The sequence below is a fragment of the Meles meles genome, chromosome 9, assembly GCF_922984935.1.
Source record: "Meles meles chromosome 9, mMelMel3.1 paternal haplotype, whole genome shotgun sequence".
Lineage (NCBI taxonomy): Eukaryota > Metazoa > Chordata > Mammalia > Carnivora > Mustelidae > Meles > Meles meles.
This window is the reverse complement of record NC_060074.1, coordinates 96,713,829-96,735,264: the sequence shown is the minus strand read 5'-3', so window position 1 is coordinate 96,735,264 and position 21,436 is coordinate 96,713,829. Positions and strand designations below refer to the sequence as shown.

Here is a 21,436-nt window from a genome sequence, read left to right as displayed (position 1 = left end):
GATTATAATGGAAATATTCTCCTTATTTTACAAATGGGCAAATTAAAGCCTAGACAAGTTAAATTACTTTTGCAAATGCTGGGCCAGGATTTAACCTATATCTAACTCCAAAACCAGTGGTTTCCACTTTTTATAGCCTTCTTCTATGCCTCTAAGTGAGACATTTATTTACTGGCAACAAAAAGCCTTAAACCTCAGGTGATTTTGTTTGCATATGTTTAACATCGATTTTTATAAAGTAAGGAGGTTTGTATTAAATTCCTTTGCTGTCATTGCTTCTTTTGTGTTTAATTTAAATAGGCTAATCAGGCGGCTAAGAAACCAAAAGTAGATGGACAAGTTTCAGAAACACCACTTCTTGGTTCATCTTTGGTCCAGAATTCCATTTTAGTAGATAGTGTTACTGGTGTGCCTACAAACCCAAGTTTTCAGAAACCATCTACATCAGCATTCCCTGCACCAGTACCTCTAAATTCAGGAAATATTTCTGTTCAAGACAGCCATACATCTGATAATTTGTCAATGCTAGCAACAGGAATGCCAGGTACCTCCTACGGGTTGTCATCACACCAAGAATGGCCTCAACATCAAGAGTCGGCACGGACAGACCAGATGTATTCACAGAAACAAGAGACATCTTTGTCTGGTACCCAGTACAACATCAATTTCCAGCAGGGACCTTCCATATCACTGCATTCAGGATTACATCACAGACCTGACAAAATTTCCGATCATTCTTCCATGAAGCAAGAATATACTCATAAAGCAGGGAGCAGTAAACACCATGGGCCAATTTCTGCTACTCCTGGAGTAATTCCTCAGAAAATGTCTTTAGATAAATATAGAGAAAAACGTAAGCTAGAAACCCTTGATCTGGATGTAAGAGATCATTATATAGCTGCCCAAGTAGAACAGCAACACAAACATGTGCAGTCACAGTCAGCCAGCAGCAGTGTCACTTCTCCCATTAAAATGAAAATTCCCATCACAAGTACTGAAAAACCTGAAAAATACACGGCAGATAAGAAGGAAAAGAGTGGATCACTGAAACTACGGATTCCAATACCACCCACTGATAAGAGTGCTAGTAAAGAAGAACTGAAAATGAAAATAAAAGTTTCTTCTTCAGAAAGACACAGCTCTTCTGATGAGGGCAGTGGGAAGAGCAAGCATTCGAGCCCACATATTAGCAGAGACCATAAGGAGAAGCACAAGGACCATCCCTCAAACCGCCACCACCTCAGCAGTCACAAGCATTCCCACTCACACAGTGGCAGCAGCAGCGGTGGCAGTAAACACAGTGCTGATGGAATACCACCCACTGTTCTGAGGAGTCCTGTCGGCCTGAGCAGTGATGGCATTTCCTCTAGTTCCAGCTCTTCGAGGAAGAAGCTGCATGTCAATGATGCATCTCACAACCATCACTCCAAAATGAGCAAAAGTTCCAAAAGTTCAGGTAGTTCATCTAGTTCTTCCTCCTCTGTTAAGCAGTATATATCCTCTCACAACTCTGTTTTTAACCATCCCTTACCCCCTCCTCCCCCTGTCACATACCAGGTGGGCTACGGACATCTCAGCACCCTCGTGAAACTGGACAAGAAGCCAGTGGAGACCAACGGTCCTGATGTCAATCACGAGTACAGTACAAACAGCCAGCATATGGACTACAAAGACACATTCGACATGCTGGACTCGCTGTTAAGTGCCCAAGGAATGAACATGTAATCATTTGTTTAGGTCAATTTTTCCTTTACTTTTTTAATTTAAAAATTGTTAGAATGGAAAATTTCCTCCTGATCTAGCAGTGGTAACACCTGCTGTTGCTGCCACTGCATCAATATTTGTAAGTGCTGCTTTATTCTTCATTCTGAAAAGAAGAGATGATAGTAAACAAGTCTTTATCTCCACATATGATAGTGTTATAAATACTGTAAAAGCATGGAAGGTGCAAAACTCAGTATTTCTACAATTGCAGCTAAGAACATTAGGATGAATGGCTGGCTGCTTCTAGGAATATAAGATGCCTCAAGCATTCATTATTTATAATTTGAATACTGTAGCTATTTTTTGTTGTTGCTTGGCTTTTGAATGAGTGTAAATTGGGTTTTTTTTGTGTATTTATACTTGTATGTATGATTTGCATGTTTCAATGATAAAGGGATAAAACAGTATACTGACAACTGTTTACAAGAAAGTGGAGAAAAATGTACATACATTTTTGTATGTTTAGATATTACCATAAATACTCAGGATTGGAGCTGCTTGTAAGTATAACAATATAACTTTATTTTATCTTGTCAGAGTCCATCACTAATCTAAAACAAAGGTGGCACTTTTTCATGTTAACCTTAAACTCTAGGCCTTACTGGAAGCCACTGAAGGGGGGGACACTTCACTACCAGATGGATATGCAGTGCCACAGATGGTCATTTATTTACACTGTGAGGCACTGAACTTTTGCCTTCAGAGCTTCTGACCAGGTTGGCTGCTGAAATAGCCCCTAATTTTCTGAAGGCTTGAAGAGGAAGAAATAAAGTTTACATACTCTTGATGTGAAGTGCATTTGAAATGTTTGTTGGCTTGTTGCAGTACTATAAACACAGAGCTGTTAATAATGGTTATGTAGATTACTGTGATTTGAAAACTAAATCCACAAAACTTATATAGTGAAGAATTAGTAGGTTTTTTCTTAATAAAGAATTTTAACACTACATATTTTAACAGTAAACAAGGATTGCTTTTCCTTTAGTGTTCAGAATGACACCATATTCTTAAACATACTCCTCCCACGAAGTGTGTTTGTGTGTGATGCCATATTTCTTTTTCAGGTAAATGCAGTCTTCCTTATAGAAATGAAATTAAACCTATTACTCTCTCAGTTCTTTTATATTCTAAAAATAAATAAAAAGAAAAGATCACTGACTGTGCATTGTACCTGTATTTATAGCTTGTGGTTGTTATCAGGAAGCTCTGTGAGAAAAAGGGGTTAGCCTCAAAGTAAACAAACTAGTGGAGGTTTTACATTTGTTTGCACATCTCAGAATATTCCTGTTGAGGTCAAGTTTGCACAGTCATCTAACTTCTGAACAAACAATAGACTTTAACTTGTTTAAAATCTGTCTTAAACACCAGTAATGTGGCTCCGGTTTATCAGCTAATCTTGAATTTATTCTGTGGTAAATCTTTGAGCTGTTGAGTGTCTTTAGATGGGGTGAATTCAACTTTTGTTGAACTGAAAACTGTCTTAATTTTTTCTTCTATGTATATGAATTATTTTTGTTACAAAGCCACTGATATGTGCACAATTGTAATTTTACTCAAGTATGTTGCAGTTGTAAATATTAAGAGAGTTTAATCTCGTGCTCTACCTTTATTTAGCGATTACCTAATTTGCCAGTAGCTTTATAATTTTTTTTTAAGATAACTGTTCATTATTTTGTCAATGTTATTTGAACTTAGGATACTAGGAGCCTCTTTCTAGGGACTTTGCCTAGGTAGCATGTCCTAACATTTGTTCTTTGTCTTGCATACCTTTAGTAATCTTTGTCATTACATGTAACTTTGTTGCTCTGTATGGCATATTATTGTATCCATAAACATGGTAATTTTGATACAGTTATACTTTTACAGTGGTACATAATCCGAGGACTAGTATAGAATTAAGCTGAGTGCAAGATGAGGGCGGGGAAGGGTTTTGTTCTTGGTAATTTAGATGTGAAACCTCTAAGGAGCTATCATGTGAAACGACATAGGGTGGTCGTGCTACTGTATAATTGGGGATGATAATACCAGGAATTTTAATAAGATTTTGTAAAGAATATCCAAAGTAGTGAACTTATTTTCAGTATGACATAGAAAACAATGTGAATATTTAAGGTCTGTGACTATACTTAAACTTCACTAAGAATTTGAAGAATTGTTTTGAGATGTGGGAATAAAGGTAATTTTGTTGAATCTTTATTGGTGCTAATGATGGACAGTTTAAAAGGTAGCTAGTATATATTGTTATGGGTCAGTACTTATTAGTACTTCCAAAATTGAATTTGAAATGCTATGTATTCACTTTTCACTCTGTAAATGTAATTCTTTACAATGACTTTATTTATTAAAGGGCAGCCAATTGTAATTTGTACAGGATTGTGTGAGCTATTCAAACTCTTTAACCTCTGAACAGGATTATAGGTTCTAAAACCACCATGGGGATGAATATGAAAATCCTTTTATGTTTCATTTCCAATAAGTGAAAAACCCCTATTACTCATACTACCATTAATTTGCTTTCCCCATCTCATTTGCATAAAATAGTTCATCAGCCTGGTCCCAATAGGCTCAACCAAAGAAAAAGACTCCAATGAATGGACATTATTTTTGAGTCTTCTTGTAAGTAGCCATAAATAAACCAAAATAGTACATCAAATTTAGGTATGAAATTCCACATGTGCAAAGTACTGTTAAGGTGATTTACATTTTTGATGAGATTTTTTTTAATATTTGAAATATTAAAAAGCATTATCTTTAAACATCCTTTAAAAGAGTGATTCATTTTTCAGTTGTCTTTTCCCTAGATCATAGCTTTATTACCTTTATGCAGAAGTACATTGCATAGAAAGTCTTTACTTCTACCTCTTTACATAGTTTTCCAATATTGAGCTGTGCCCCCTAAATATATGCCTTATCTACTTCACTATACGTTTTCAGAACCAAAAAACAGAAAGAGTGTTTTTTTCACTGACATATTCTTAGAGGCCTGCTGTACCAAACTGGTACAAACTGCTGTACCAAACTGGTGATAGTATCCTTTAGTGGTAAGACCTTGCAAAATGTCCCAATTCCTTTTTGTTGTTAAACCTGAGGTTCATTTCTTAGGTTTGTCTTCGGAAGCAGTTGCAGGTGCATCTTGATCTTTCTGTGTCTGTGCAGGTGCATTCTGGTTAGAGTTGTTGACTCCAGATTTCTACCATGATAACATCAGTGGTTTCATGTGGAATGTCATGAGAGGTGCTTGCATGACTTTGTACCAACAGATTATAATTAGGTAGACTCCCTTATCTTTTTTTGGTCTGTCTTCCTTGATCTAAGGGAATGACTTCAGAGAACCAAATTTTGAATGTTTTTGTTAGTTACCAATTGCCTTTCCTAGCATTTTAAGCACATTTTTTCAGTTATATTTGAGTATTTAAATTGATGGGTTTTATTCCTTAACCAGCCTTAGAAATAAACCACTGCATACTTATGCATGACTTGTGTACTGTAGAAGTATCTTGGGTGAATTAGATATGTTAGGGTATTTTGCATTCTCCGTGGAAGTAAGGAGGGTTTTGTTTTGTTGTGTTTCATTTTAACATGATAGGAGCTCTAAAGGAAGACAGTTATATTCTCAAAATACCACCATTTTCAAATTTTATCTAAGCAGTAAGCAGTTGTTTCTTAGCTAGTACTATGCTTAAATTGCTGGGTGACTTAAGATCTCTGCTGAGAAAAATTTGAGAACTCTTGTGAAGAATCTTTGATTTAGCAATCTCTTGCTCAAGAGGCTTTCTTGGGAGCCAGTAGGGTTCACTAACTGTATTTACCCAGATGAAAGATCAGTGAATCCCCCATCAGGAAACTTGTGTTAACTGAGCTCACAGAATGATACTTGATAATTTTGTGTGCCCTTGTATTTATTTATGGTAGGCTGATTTAGATTGGGATCTTTGCATTGGAAAACAACACATTCTGTCTTCTGCCCTCTAGGGTACCAAATTACAATAGCAACTAATTTGAGAATTAGAGTTACTCAAATATCTAAAATTTGATTGCTGTAAACCAGATTAGAAGTGTGCTTGTTTTGTAAGGGAAGTTTGCCTTTGCAGTTGAGATGATCTTGGCCAGTGGGTCTGGAATGCTCAGTGTTTTAGTCTGATTGACCATGCTTCCATTTTTTTATTCCACAATGACAGTTTGGGCAAAGCCAGCTTTTGCTTCTGTAACTCCTCTTTTTCTATTCCATATAATTCTACTAGTATCTATTTTTGCCTGACAGGTTCTTTAGAATAGGCTGATAAGCAAGGTACATTGAATGTTGTATGGCTAGGAGTAATTCTGTTTTCATAAAGGTGAGTTTACCCATTCACTGTGATCCTTTAACCCCAAAGGAAATTCTGAGGGCTAATTTCCCTTATTTCCAACTTTTGGGAGGAAGCCGTACTTAAAACCTGTTTAGTAGTTGGTTTGATTTGCCTGTTGTTTAATAATGAGTATATTCTTACTTTTAAGGTGTGTTTTTCCAGCAGCTTCACTTGGTTTGACAAACTTCACCTGACTCATTTGTTGTCTGCAATGATTAGGATTTTGTTTTCTGAATATACTCAGAATCCCCAAGGACTATTGAATAGGATGTTTGTTGATAGAAAATCCAAAATCAGAACGTGTGTGTGTGGCATGAATTTGATTAGTTACTGAATTTCAGTGCAGTATCTGTTACGAGGAATTATTAATAAAATTTGTTTATTGAAAATGTAAATCCAGGATTCTAATATGTGTTGTTAATGTGAATCAGAAGTAATTTTCAGGCCCTGGGAAATACAGGAAATAAGGCTTAATGTGTTTCTCTTTATCCGAATAACTTCATAAATCTTCACGGAGTGTGGCCTTTGAGTTCATTCAGGTTTTCTGTATTCTACTCTCAGACCCACCACTTGGTAGCTGATGTTCTTGGGTGAATTACTTGACTTTGGCCTTGATTATCTTACCTACAAAATGTACATATTCTAGGGTTGTGAGGTTTAAGGTTTGAACGATCAGGAAGGCTAAATAGAATAGATGGCATTAACGAGATTCTTGATAGAAGTATACTCTAGCTATTAGAGGGAATGATGAAACCCAGTCCAGGTGCATTAAACTTGGGTATGTATTAAACTGCATGCCTACTGTTTTCCAGAATTTAAGTTGTTCATTCTCATTCATACTTTGGAATTTTCTTGGTTAAACTGTTGCATCACCTCCCCAAAAAGCAAAGAGAAAATGCAATTATCTGAAAGGGGAATTATTCATGAAAAAATATTTAATCATAAACTGCTTTATTATTGCTGCTCTCCAACCCCTTGCCTTCTCCACCGATTTGCCCACACCTTCCACTTGAAAGAAAATTGAAGCCATACGGTGGCTTTAATAAAGTTAGGATAGAAAAGTTGCTTTCTCTAAAATGCATCTTAAGCCTAAATGTAAAATAAATGTTTTGAAATCAATTACAAGAGAGTTGTCTTCATCTTCTGTTGATAACACCAATAAGGGCGTGTTGTGTTAGCATATAATAAATTGCATGAGTTTTATTTAGGAACATTACAAAGTCTGTTAGTTCCACTTAACCAGTTAGTAATTCTGTTTTGTAATCCATCCTACTCCATTGTTTCTTCCCTCTTTTTTTGCCCTGATGTTCTCAGTATAATGAAAACAATTGTACATTTTTGTTTTAGCTCTGCTTCATGAACTGCCTTGTTCCCTCTCCCCAGTAGTACCTCACAAAGCAGTGGAGACCCTCACTGATGATAGGGTTTTTACCTTTATTGCCATAGAAAGTAAGAGCTTTTAGACCTTACGGGTGTCAGGGCATATACTCCAGATCAGTTTTTGGTTCTGGTTTTGTTTTAGTCTTTCAAGTCATAATCCATTAAGAGCAATTACTCTACGGATGAATTCAGCCATAGTTTTTGCACAGGTGTGAGAAGTGATTGAAGTAGGACAAAGTATTTGATCTTCAGAATTGTTTGCTAGTGGAAAGAGTTTTCCACTCTTGTTAAATGTATTGATCACCAATCAATACCCTACCAATGGTAGGGACTGCCTACATTGGGTACTTCAGTGTTGACAGAATTTTGTGGAAAGTTCTTTTAAATGCAAGTTTCTACATAGTGGCTTCAAGCTGAATTAACACTGGCAAGTGCAACACGTAGGAGAAATAAAGATAAACTGGTAGGTGATGGAGCAGATTTAGAGGTTTTTATCTTGGAGCTCTTTGGTCCAGTAGAGAACGGACTGCTGTAGCAATCATGCTGGAGGAGGTGGATGATGGAATCCTGTACACCCTAGTCCCATACTCCAGAGGTTGCTCCTCTCCACTCTGGCAGCTCTCTTCACCCAGCCACTGGGAAATGTCTGCCATACAAAGTCTAAAGTAGGTTCAAGTTAGGGAAGGGCTGTAGCGTTGGGACTACTCTGGGGAGTTAGATTTCCTCTGGTGGAGCATACAGGCAGATTCAGTACATAATGAAGTGTACCTTTGAATATAATTAAAAACAGGCCTTGTGTGTGGTAAAAAGGGAGCTGTTGTTAAGTGGAAAAGGAAAAACTTCTCACACCATTCATTAAAGTAATCAAAGTCACTAACTGGACTGGTGGAATTTAATAAGCATCCCAGTGGGGTTTTGTTTGGGTAAAACCTAACAATGTAATTTTACTTACAAAGCACACATCTGAGAGGCAGCAGGCTGTAAAGTCACACAAATTACTGAGTGACGGTCCCAACTTCCACCAGTCAGATGGCCTTGAGAAAGTCACTCAGCTCTCAACCCTATCGCTCATTAATAAAATGAGTAATACTACCAACCTAAACGAGAATTAAATGAGGTGCTTTTTTATATTACGAGCTCAGTAAATGCTGGTACTTCCAGCCACCACTTATCTGCACTCCCCATCCCCTCTCAGACACTTCTCCCCCCAAAGGAAGATAAAAAGAGAGCAAGCAGCTGGGCAATGATAAGAGCAGAATTCCTGCCTGTTCTGTCTTAAACACAATGAATAACAAAACAACAGAACTCTGTTGTTTTGTCAAGGGTCACCTACTTAAAACACAAGATTTTTGAAGGTTCTGTTTAATGTTCCAAAGTCGTGTTCAGTATTCTATAGACAGAAGAGGGTTAGAGTGGTTAACATCAGCCTCGTGTCCATTGCTGCGATACCCATGTGTACAGAGTATGCTGTTTTCCCTAGCCTTTCCCATAGGTAGTTTCTCTGCTCCTAAATCAGATAAAACTACCCAGATTTTAGGGGCGCCTGGGTGGCTCAGTTGTTAAGCATCTTCCATCAGCTTAGGTAATGATCCCAGGGTCTTGGGATCAAGCCCCACCTTGGGCTCGCTGCTCCGTGAGAGGCTTGCTTCCTCTCTCACTCCCCCTGCGTGTGTTCCCTCTCTCACTGTATCTATCTAATAAAATCTTTAAAAAAAAAAAAAGAAAAGAAAAACTACCCAGATTTTAAAGAATGCTTTTAAGAGCCCAACTAAATAAAGCTTTTTAAAAACCACTTTAACAAAATGATACTTCATTTTGTCAGGTTATGATGATACACAAGTAAATGAAGGATGTATCCCTTAAATTACCATCAAATATGAGAAAAAGAACTGTACAAATGGAGACAAGGAAGGTATACCCACAAAGATGTGTCTAAACATGTTGGCTAAAGTAAAACCTTTTATCTCAGTTTGACTAGATTTCAGTTATTTCTCAAAAACTTAAGAAGAACCAGCTTGATTTTGACAAAGTCTGACAACCGGTGTTGGAATACACCTGAAGTTAATTTGTAATTGTGCCACTTTGAAATGATAGTGACCAATAAAAAGATTCTGTAGAAATAGCTCAAAACAATAGATGTCAGTGAAATTTAGATGAGTGGAGTCAGGGCAGTAGAAACCTTATCAACAATGCTGCTTCTATCAACATAAAACAAGGCCTTGTAATAATTCTGACAATTTGTCCACTTTTTCTGGTGAGGTTTTTCAATGTTCTAGAAATGGAAATGATGATTGATTTCAGGGGTACCTGGGTGACTCAGTCAATTGGGCGGCTAGCTTGATTTTGGTTCGGGTCATGATCTCAGAATCCTGGTGTTGGGCTTCAGTTCACTCCCCTTGATCAGATCTAGCTTTTGTCGTACTAGCAGGCTTAGGTTTCCGTAGTTCTAGATGTGCCATGACCTAATTCACCCCACAAATAAGTGAAATCTTCAGGTCATTCTGTAAATTACAGGGAAAGCAGCCTGAGGCGTATGGAGTCACCTGGAACAATACAGGTTCTTGTAGGTAGAAACTTGGGAATTAGGGGACCCTCTGATAATGAAATGCCAAGGCCCCTAGCTCTTCCTGTTAACTGAGAGGCTCCTGTAGTCTGCCAGATTAAAACTGCTGCCAAAGTAAACAACCTAGCATCTCTCTCGTTTTTCATTTCTCACCTTCCTGTAGTTTCCAAGAAATAAAAGTTTTTACCCACCAAGTCAAAACAAACAATTTTCTTTTTGTTTTTACAATTTATTTTAAGTTAAGGACATTAAAGTAGACAAGCCAAAAATAAAAGGTAAAATCCTACATAGCAATAGAGGTGGTAATTCCTGGACAGTCAAGCTGTAAACACTGGAGTAGGTTTTTTGTTGTTACCGATGAAGAAAATTTTCCCATATACATGTGTAACCATGCCTGAAGCATGAAGAGACTAATATATAACAAACTTTTTAGTTAGCAGCACTGCAGGATCTGGTTAAATTGGGTTGATGGGACTTAATAGTAAGAAAACAAATGAGGTCCCTTAACCATCATTCCCACAATGAAGCAATCACAGAGTGCCTATAAAGGAACTGGAGGAAGAAGTTGATGTACATTCAGTGATTTCTCATCAAGAAGGAGTGCTTCAGGAGCTGGGCAGCAGAAGGTCGCTCATGCTGGTCCCTAGGAAGGGAAAAACAATTTAGAAACAGCACCCCATAAGTGCCTCCCAACTGGATGTACTTGACTCAAAATGCCAACTTTAAAAATGGAAGTAGGGGGGCGTCTGGGTGGCTCAGTGGGTTAAAGCCTCTGCCTTCGGCGTGAGTCATGATCCCAGGGTCCTGGGATCGAGCCCCGCGTTGGGCTCTCTGCTTGGCGGGGAGCCTGCTTCCTCCTCTCTCTCTGCCTGCCTCTCTGCCTACTTGAGATCTCTGTCTGTCAAATAAATAAATAAAATCTTTAAAAAAAAAAAATGGAAGTAGAAGGGCACCTGGGTAGTTCAGTTGGTTAAATAACTAACTTGATTTTGGCTCAGGTCATGATCTCAGGGTCCTGGGACTGAGCCCTGGGTCAGACTCTGCACTTAGTGGGGAGTCTGCTTAAGGATTCTCTCTCTCCCTCTCCCTCTGCCCCTCCCCACTCCCACCACTTGTGTGCACACTCCTTCTCTAAAATAAATCTTTTTAAAATTGTTTTAAAATAAAAATAAAAATGGATGTACAATCTTGGCCAAACAGATTTGAGTCCACACTTAAGATTTTAGCTGTGTGAGCTTAGGTCAGGGACACAAAACTCATCAGTAAAACAGAGATAACAGTAACACCTAACTCACTGGGAGAATTAAATAATGTATAAACAGGTTTTAAAACAGTGTCTGGTACATAGTGATAGTCCAAAAAGTAGTCACTATTGTAATTAAAAACTAGGCGTTTCTTTCCAGTTGTACTTCTTTGTTCAGTTTGTTTGAGGTGTAATTTATACACAGTAAAAGCCCACTTTCAGATGTACAGTTTAAAGCACTTTTAACTAGCATTAAATTTACTTTTAAAATTTAGAGGCATTTGAATCCAGAATTGAAAAGCCTGTAAGGGAGTGCCTGGCTCAGTTGGTTAAGTGTCCAACTCTTAATTTTGGCTCAGGTTATGTTCTCAAGGTCATGAGATGGAGCCCTGTGTTGGGCTCTGCACTGAGTGAGAAGTCTGGTTGAGATTCTCTCTCTCCTTCCGCCCCTCACCCCCCCCCCAAATAAATAAAATCTAAAATCTTTTTTTTTTTTTTTTAACGCCTTTAAGAAGTAGACAATTTAGGGATGCCTGGGTGGTTCAGTCGGTTAAGCGTCCGCCTTCACTCAGGTTATGTGCTTGGGTCCTGGGACCAAGCCCAGAGCTGGGCTCCCTGCCTGTGTTTCCCTTGTCCTCTGCCCCTCCTCCTGCTTGTGCTCACGCTCACTCTCTCTTTCTCTCTCTCTCTCTTTGTCAAATAAGTAAATGAAAACTTAAAAAAAAAAAAAAACACAAGTAGACATTTAAATGTGTTTTGGTGATTAATTGAAAAAAATCCCATTTGGGGCACTCAGGTGAGCATAAAGTAACGGGAGACATATATTTAGTACTATTTTGGTTTAGGTTATTTTTCCTCAAATTAAACTTTTGCCAAGAAACTAGTCAATGAAGCAGTGAACCGGTTGATAGTTATCTGCAATGACCTATTCCGAAGATATTATTTTGGCTAAAGTAGCTATCTTTTGATAATGTGGGTGCCAGGGAGCAGGGCAGGGGTTGGGGGACAGTTGCAGAGGATAACTACCAAGAATAGCCCAGGTGGAAATGACCATAAAAATAAAGGGACCATAAATTATTTTGAAACAAAACCTCCCCTCTGGAGGCCCTTTCTCCTGTCTTCAAAATACGCAGAAATCTCTCCAAAAATCCTTTCCTTAATATATCCAAACCTAGTGACTTTTTTTCAATGTTCATTATGCCAAATCCTTACCTTTTGGCCCATTCCTCTCTATAGAAATTCCCCCCGTATAATTAACCATAATCTTCTCATTGCCAAATGTGATGAGTTCATCCTACTTGTCATGTCGGCAGTAGCATTTGAAGCATTCACTACCCCCCTCCTTTCAAACAAATCTCTTCACAGACTTGAAAGAAACTTTTCTTTTTCCACCTTGGGACAACTCCCCTCCCTCCTTCCCTCCTTTCCTTTGCCATGTACTAGACTTGATGCTGTGTCTGTTGTTACTTCTCCTCTGAGCATTTTCAAAAACAGTTTCCTCAACCCTCTTAAGTTGTTCACAACTATAGCCACCAAACTTTCTAAAGATGTTCCTCCAATCTCATTTGCTTTCCTGAGCTCCAATCCCATAGCTTTGAAAGTTTCCTTAAATGGTGGGTCCCCTTTGCTTGACTTACTTCACTCAGCATAATCTCCACCAGTCCCATCCATGTTGATACAAAAGTTGGGTATTCATCCTTTATGATGGAGGGATAATACTCCATTGTATATATGGACCATTTCTTCTTTATCCATTTGTCTGTTGAAGGACATCTTGATTCTGTCCACAGTTTGGCAGCTGTGGCCATTGCTGTTATGAACATTGGGGTAGAGGTGGCCCTTCTTTTCACTACATCTGTATCTTTGGGGTAAATACCTGCAATTGCAGGGTCATAGGGTAGTTCTATTTTTAATTTCTTAAGGAATCTCTACACCACTTTCCAAAGCGGCTGCACCAACTTGCATTCCCACCAACAGTGTAAGAGGGTTCCCCTTTCTCCACTTCCTCTCCAACCCTTGCTGTTTACTGTCTTGTTGATTTTGGCCATTCTAACTGGTTAAGATGGTATCTCAATGTGGTTTTGATTTGAATCTCCCTGATGGCTAATGATGATGAACATTTTTTCATGTGTCTGTTAGCCATTTGTATGTCTTCTTTGGAGAAATGTCTGTACATGTCTTCTGCCCATTTTTTGATGTGATTATCTGTTTTGTCTGAGCCATTTGTATGTCTTCTTTGGAGAAATGTCTGTACATGTCTTCTGCCCATTTTTTGATGTGATTATCTGTTTTGTCTGTGTTGAGTTTGAGGAGTTCTTTATAGATCTTGGATATCAGCCCTTTGTCTGTACTGTCATTTATGAATATCTTCTCCCATTCCGTGGGTTGCCTCTTTGTTTGGTTGACTCTTTCCTTTGCTGTGCAGAAACTTTTGATCCTGATGAAGTTTCAAAAGTTCATTTTCGCTTTTGTTTGCTTTGCCTTTGGGGACATGTCTTGAAAGAAGCTGCTGTGGCCAGTGTCGAAGAGGTTACTGCCTATGTCCTCCTCTAGGATTTTGATAGATTCCTGCCTCATGCTGAGGTCTTTAGAGTCAATTATCATATGGTTTCACTTACTTGTGGAGCATAAATGATAACACAGAGGACATTGGGAGATGGAGAGAAGAAGGGAGTTGGGGGGAATTGGAGGGGGAGACAAACCATGAGAGACTGTGGACTCTGAGAAACAAACTGAAGGTTTTGGAAGGGAGGGGGTGGGGGGTTGGGTGAGCCTGGTGGTGAGTATTATGGAGGGCACGTATTGCATGGAGCACTGGCTGTGGTGCATAAACAATGAATTTTGAAACACACAAAAAAAAGTTTTAAAAAAGTAAGTTTTAAAAACAAGGTAAGGGAAAAAATTTAAAAATTTTAAAAAATGGTGGGCCCTCTTCAATTCCCTCCCTTGCTCCTCTTTCAAAACTTTCTATTATTTCTTCCATTATGCACACTCAAAACCATGCAGTCCTATCATGCCCCATCACCAAGTGCTGATTCACCTTCCCCTGGAATGTTTAGGAACCCTTCTCTTGACAGTCCCACTGCTTCCACCACCGTCCAAGTCCAAGCTCTGGATTCCTGCTTGGCCTTCTAGTCCCAACAGCCTCCATTTGAAGCCCTTCGGTGCACTGCCATCCGACTTGCTTTCCCAAAGGCCAGTTTCTTTACGGTATGATCTCCCCAAATTCTTTGCAGTCCCCTGCTCTTCGCTGCCTATTTCATAAAACTAACTTCCTTTGGTCTGACTTCCCAGAACTGTCTTTTTGTTTTGTTTTGCTTTTAAGATTTTATTTATTTATTCTCTCACTTATTCATTCATTTTCTCTTCAGAGAGAGAGAGCACAGGCAGGGGACTGGGAGAGGGAGAAGCAGGCTCCTCACTGACCCAGGAGCCCAATGCAGGACTCCATTCTGGGACCCTGGGATCATGACCTGAGCCGAAGGCAAATGCTTAACAGACTGAGCCACCCAGGTGCCCCTCCCAGAATTTTCAAACTGCCCATAGCAGTACCCCCAGCTCACACACCCTATTGCTCCCCAAAGTTCATTTCTGTTCTCCTCAGTCCTTGTTCCTGGTCAATACCTAGTTATCTGTACTTCTGAATCTTTAGGAGTGCCTCCTACCCAACTTTATTTCTGACTATCCACACCTCCAGGGAATATTGTCATAAGGCAAGACTCTAGAGTTCTTAGGATCTTTGCCTTTGAATTCCAAGAGATAATCTTGTGCTTGTATATGACACTAATTAGTAATATATATTAATATTCTCCCAAACATTTAATAACTACAGAGCCCTAATTACGTGCCCCATACTCTGCAACCCTATTAATTGATCATTAGTGGTATGAGTTCTGTATTGCTTAGTTTATGAAGCCATGTTTCAAAAGAAGAGCCGTAAAAAAGATTTCACCCTTTCTCTTTAAAGCTGTGTGTGTGTGTGTGTGTGTGTGTGTATGAGTGGTGACAACTTGAAAGAAAATGAAAATAGCATGTAGTTTCTGTGGAGCAATAATAGATAATTGTTCAATTCAGAACAAGGCAACTATAGTAATCTTTTTTTTTTAATATTTTATTTATTTGACAGAGAGAAATCACAAGTAGGCAGAGAGGCAGGCAGAGAGAGAGGAGGAAGCAGGCTCCCTGCGGAGCAGAGAGCCTGATGTGGGGCTCGATCCCAGGACCCTGGGATCATGACCCGAGCCGAAGGCAGAGGCTTTAACCCACTGAGCCACCCAGGTGCCCCGGCAACTATAGTAATCTTAAGAGCTAAGACCAATTCCAAAATTAGTACTGGTTCATATATTTCTAACACCTTTATGTCTCTTGTGTGAGTTTTTTGCAGAGAGGGAGCAAGGGGCAGCTCTGTGCCTGGGGTTCTGTCCACAAAATCCATGCTGGAATGCCTGTGGTGTCTACATCTAGGGATGCCCAGAACTGGAGTGTGGAGTACGTGTTCCTGCCTTATCCTGTGTGATCCCCTGAAATCAACCAGGACACTGATACACATGCTGGCCAGGAGAGAGTCTGAAAGAGAAGGGCACATTTGTCAGCAGGCAGGGAGAACTGTGGGTTTTGAGAATCATTAAGAAAGAAAAAATGAATCCCTTCTGAGAGTTGGAGGTTGGCATGTACACTTGCTGAAAGCTGGAGCACTAGAATTTTTCATGTAGGAATAGGAATGCACACTCCTTTGAAAGCAATAATGTCTTCCTCGTCCTGCATGTGCAACTAAAGGTTGAGCCTCACTAGGTGGATAGAGGCCAGGTGGGTGGGTGCCAGCACCCCACTCTACACTTTACCTCTCCCTCACCATACACATACACACATACTTTACTCAGAGCCATCTCTCTGCTCTTATGTTTTATTCTCTGAATTAAAATTTCATATGAGGGGCGCCTAGGTGGCTGAGTTAGTGAAGCATCTGACTCCTGATCTCAGGCTTGTGAGTTCAAGCCCCACACTGGGCTCCACTCTGTGTGTGAAGTCTATTTAAAAAAAAAAAATTCGTATGAGCAGAAAGGGCTTGGCTAAGAGAAATTTGAAAACCACACAAGTGGGTAATCTCTAAGGTCCCTTCTAACATTTTTCCCCCAACATTTTATTCCATAGATACTAGGGAGCATTGGAACAGGAAAAAATAGGCAACCTTCACTACTTTTCTGCTTCCCCACTTATCCCCCACACTTGATGCATGAAATGCTTCAATTAGAGATTTGTATCTTTCAGTCAAAAGCTCAAATGTTTCCCCTAACTTTGAATACAAGCATTTCTGAGAGGACCAATATGTTAGAGCTGTCAGTCATCAATCAGTCAATTCATAACAATCCCTCAACATGAGTGAATTTCTCACATACTTTCCTAAGAGCCCGTTTTAGGAAGAAGGAGAGAACACTGGTTGCTTGAGAGGAAAGGCATCTCAAGAAAGGAGAACCTATGCACAGCTGATGTCATTGCACCATGACCAGTCCCTTGGAAGACATCCCACTCATAAATAAGTAGACCTTTGGCAAAGTTTGCACACCCATTGATTTGCCTGTCCCTGATTAGACATTTAATTGAGACACTTGCTACTTGAACCATTACCCCCCTACCCTGACACAACAAGGAGCACAATCACCCAGCGTGGCTAATCATGATTCCTTTCAGTACAAAATCACTCTCTGCTTGATTTTTATTTTTGTGGGCCATAAACGGCAGGGGAAATGTCAGCAATCTTGGACTCTCTGGGGATTTCTCCTCCTCCTGTGTTTAGTTTCTTACCTGGTTAGGCACACACGCACAAAGTCCGCTGCATTTTCCGAGAAGTGTTCTGGTAACGGAGGCATCAACCCTCGGTGCGCTCCAATGTAAAACATGGCTGCCATCCTGTCCATGGAAGCCAATGGGGGCTTCCCTGTGGCCATCTCAAACACGGTACAGCCAATGCTCCAGATGTCTGACTTCCTTCCGTAGCCAGACTCATTGATGACTTCTGGGGCCATCCAATATGGAGTCCCATGCATGGACTTCAGCATGTCACTGTGGGTGCCATTTAAGCCAGCCCACGCCAAACGCTTGGCACAGCCAAAGTCAATTAGCTTTATTATTCCGGTTGGCATGAGCATGACATTATTTCCTTTGATATCTCGATGCACCACACAGTTCTCATGGAGATAAGCAACACCTTGCAGAATTTGTCTTGTATATTTACAGAACACCATCTCAGGCAATGGCCCAAAACGGTTTATAATACTAGAAATAGAGCCACCAGGGACAAACTCCATGAAAATGCTTACAATGTTCTCTTCCAAGCATGTCCCCAAATAGGCCACAATGTTGACATGTTTCAGTGCTTTGAGCAAATCTACTTCTTCCTGCAGTTTCCGGTATTCTTTTTCGGTAGCTAATTTATCAGAGGTATCCAAAGCCACCTGTTTTACAGCTATTAGCTGTCCTTGGCTAGTAAGACCACAATATACCTAGAAGCAAACCTTATTATTAAATATAAATGATATAACTTGTTCACAAAATGCCTCAGGTGACCATTGTCTTTCCCTTCTCCTCCCAAACCCTTCTCTTTTTCTAAGTCGATACATCCCTATGTAAGAGCAAAGTACTTAAGCAAATTCAATGTTTCAGTGAGGCAAAATGGAGATGAGTAGCATGGTGAATGGATATTATACTGGCTTGGATTGGATAGACTCTTGGCTTTGCCATTCCCCAGCTATGTAACTTTGGGTAAGTTGCATAATCTTTTTGACTTAAGTTTTTCTCATCTATAAAACTGAGATAAGAATTCTTACCTCATAAACATCTACATGACTACATTGGGAAAACTCCTCACCAAATAAGCGAAATGCCTATTTCAGTGCTAAAGCTCTAAGGGGAGAGGGGAACCCAGGTCCTGGGGTAATTTGGCAGTGACCCGTCATGTGTTTTCAGTGGTTTCATGTCTTTCCACCTTCTCACTGGTATGTCCCCAGCTAGAAAATAACCTGTCTCATCTGGGGGTCAGTCTTCTTTTTACCAATCTATGTAAACACCATCTAATGTGCTAGGATTTTAGAAGGTCTTTCAAGCCATTCAAAAAATGTAAGGAACATCTTTTTTTTTTTTTTTTTTTTTTTTTTTGCCAGTCAACAATGATTCTCCCAACTCCTTTTAACATCTTGAGCTGTCGAACAATGAGACATCTCTCCCACTGGACTTGGACCCAGGAGAATGAGAGGGTAGAAATACATTAGCCATTGCCCCACTACATAGACCCTGAGAATGAGACCCATTATGAGGTATACCAAGAGGCCAGACCCTAGTGACATTGTCTGACCCCTGAAATCAGCTATGCCCAGAGCCACACCTATTCCACGCCCTTCAGTTACATAAGCCAGTGAACATCCTTTCCCCCAGGCCAGTTTGGGCTGGGTTTCCTATTACTTCCAATTGAAAAAATTCCCTATAAAAGAGTTTACAGAGTGGGGAGGGCTGAAGAGGATTAGGGAGAAAAGGGTGGGTCAAGGAGGAGTGGGGATTTGAGGTTTCATCATGTTTCCCACTTAACTTACTGTGCCATAGGCTCCCTTCCCAAGGATCTCTCCCTTTGTCCACAGGATAGATTCTTCATACTTCAAACTATTTTCAAAAAATGTCTTCTTTTCATTTGAGTTGAGAAATTTCTCCTCCTTGTTGTATATCCTGAACCCATTACTATATCTCTGGTACAATGAGACAAAAAGAAAAGTCACCATTAAATTCTGAGTCATTGGGATAGAGGGAGGGCAGGAAAGTAGAATCTTCCTTTCTTCTAACTTGGGACCAACTAGAGACGCCAAGTATGCACGCCCTGACTAGTCACATAGGAGGCTGCTTGTTAGCCCACCTGCAGTTTCCCCATCCCAAGAGCCTCCAATCAGGGCACACTGAAGCCTGCCCTTTTTCCCCTGAAGGTTTCCCACTCCTCTGCCTGTCTTTGAGTCTCTGCCAAACACAGTGTTAGTGGCTGACTCCATTGCTATAGCGAGCACTGAATAGCTTTTGTCTGTTCTTCAGTTATTTCCGCAACACAAACATACACTCAAACACATGCATATATACATAAACCTGTATAAATACACACATTTATATACAAATATACACAGAGACACTCTCTCTCCCTTGCGCACAGCCACAATGCATAAATAGAGTGAAGATTCATGGTCCTCTAGACCCTTGGTACTCAAAGGAGAATCTGTTAGGAGCTTGTTAGACATGCAGAATCTCGGGCCCCAAGCATACTGAATTAGTGCCTACATTTTAACATGATCTCCAAGTGATTTGCATTCACAATAAACTTGGAGAAGCCTTGCCCTAGAAGTCAGAGAACAAGAATCTCTGTAGAATGTAGACCATGTTTTCCAACTGGTTGATCAGGGCCAGAAATGCTTTGTTTTGATCTCCTCCACAAGTTCCTAAAAACAAACGACAGTGATGCAGACACATGGTGAAGGCTATTAGAAGCAAGACTTTCTTGCAAGCTTACCTTCCTCAGGAATCAAAAGACTATTTGAGTTCCTCCTCCCTCATCCTTTCATGTTTCTACCCAAACTAAACTTAAGGACTGCTTGGGAAGGAAAAGGCTGCAAATAGTCAGTTTCGACTCCATCACTACAGGATGGGGTTACAGGCTGATGATTTTACTAGCTTGATAGCTTTGCTTGAATTTAAAATGGCAGAGTTGTGCGGCGCCTTATGGCTCCATCGGTGGAGGCATCGACTCTTGGTTTTGGCTCATGGTTATGATCTCATGGGTCATGATCTCATCTGTCTTGACATCATGCCCCAAGTCAGACTCCGAGATCAGCAGGGAGTCTGCTGGAGATCTCTCCCTTTCCCCCTCCTCCTGCGTCACATGTGTGCACGTTCTCTCTCTCCCTCTCTCAGATAAATAATGTTAAAAAAAAAAAACTAAAATAGCAGAGTTCTAGACTCCTCTCAGACACACAGATGTGCATACTCATATCCCCATTTCCTACCCCACCTTGGAGGCCTTCCTGAACCACTCTCTACTCCCAATAGAAATTAAATTCACCATGAGAACAGAGCTGGCATTTTGGGACAAGGAGTAATCTCACTGTGCAGTGATTAAAGGTGTGGGCTGGAATCAGAATGCGTGGTCCCGCCACTCACTGACTGTCTTAACTTCCTAAGCCTCAGTATTCTCATCTGCCAAATGGGAACTTGTTATGCCATAGAGCTGTTATGAAGCATATAAAGAAGACAGCATAACATATCTCCCTCCTACATGGTAAGTTCTCAGTAAACCTAGCTATGATAAAACTATTTGCCTTGTGTATCCTTTGATCAGCTGACTACAATGATTGTTCCTAATCCAGAGATGGTGTGATGGAGCCCCAGTCAGTACTCAATAAATACTTCAGGTAAACCTATTGTTTCTGTCTTTAAAATCTGAGTGTAACAGGAGGCTCATGTAATTCAGTGAGAATTTAAACAGACAAAACAAAACCCAGTGGTCTGTTGGTATTCCTCTTCCCCACCCGTACTCCAACACCAAAAAAAATTTTTTTTTAAATTTTCAGGATTGTTACTTATTTTCCTTGAGAACAATAGCTAAGTTTTGTATCCCAACATGTCTCTAGTTCTTAGCCAAGCGCCAAGAACACAGGAAGCACCAATAATATTTCTGTGTTAAAGTTTTCATATTTCATGTCTTCGTATCTGTTTTAGAATTAGCTGGTGAGTTACTTCAGGGGCTATGTGCATTTCTTTCTATTTCACGTACCACCCAGAGCAATGTTTTACCCATAATTATCTCTCTGCTATGTGTTGATTGAAAACATCTTCACTGAATAAAATATTGACCTACTTTATATAAATAGTTTTGCTATATTAATGTGCCCAAAGTGATGCCACAGCAGTGTTGGGCTAGCTGAATTCCAGAAGTAAGGCGGTATAACGAAAACATCTTAGCCTGGCAGTCAGGGGATCTGGATGCCAAACTTGCAACCAAACAGGGAGACCTTGCCAAACTGTTTAGTTGTTCCGGGTTTCTGATTCCTCAATTGAAAATAAGGAGTCTGAACCAGACTGTTTCCGAGGTCTCTTCCTGCCTCAATGGATTACTGA

The 21,436-nt window shown here is 40.0% G+C and overlaps 2 protein-coding genes across 9 annotated transcripts in view; one reads left to right on the top strand and one right to left on the bottom strand.

The window, feature by feature from the left end:
- Positions 1-6,505, top strand: part of CCNT2 (cyclin T2) — a 39,927-nt gene extending 33,422 nt beyond the window's left edge. For 6 of the 8 annotated variants that reach the window (XM_046018478.1, XM_046018477.1, XM_046018481.1 and 3 more), the window contains one exon: positions 301-6,505. In XM_046018478.1, coding sequence (XP_045874434.1) covers positions 301-1,725 — 1,425 coding nt within the window. In that variant the 3' untranslated portion in view covers positions 1,726-6,505. The remainder of the gene's footprint in view (positions 1-300) is intronic. The other 2 variants (XM_046018480.1, XM_046018479.1) reach the window with 1 other exon arrangement.
- A 3,935-nt stretch (positions 6,506-10,440) lies between these two features.
- Positions 10,441-21,436, bottom strand: part of MAP3K19 (mitogen-activated protein kinase kinase kinase 19) — a 43,271-nt gene continuing 32,275 nt past the window's right edge. The window contains exons 9-11 of the mRNA XM_046019299.1: positions 18,880-19,029; positions 17,099-17,796; positions 10,441-10,696 (exon numbers count right to left, since the gene is read on the bottom strand). Of these exons, the coding sequence (XP_045875255.1) occupies positions 10,630-10,696; positions 17,099-17,796; positions 18,880-19,029 (915 nt within the window). The 3' untranslated portion in view covers positions 10,441-10,629. The remainder of the gene's footprint in view (positions 10,697-17,098; positions 17,797-18,879; positions 19,030-21,436) is intronic.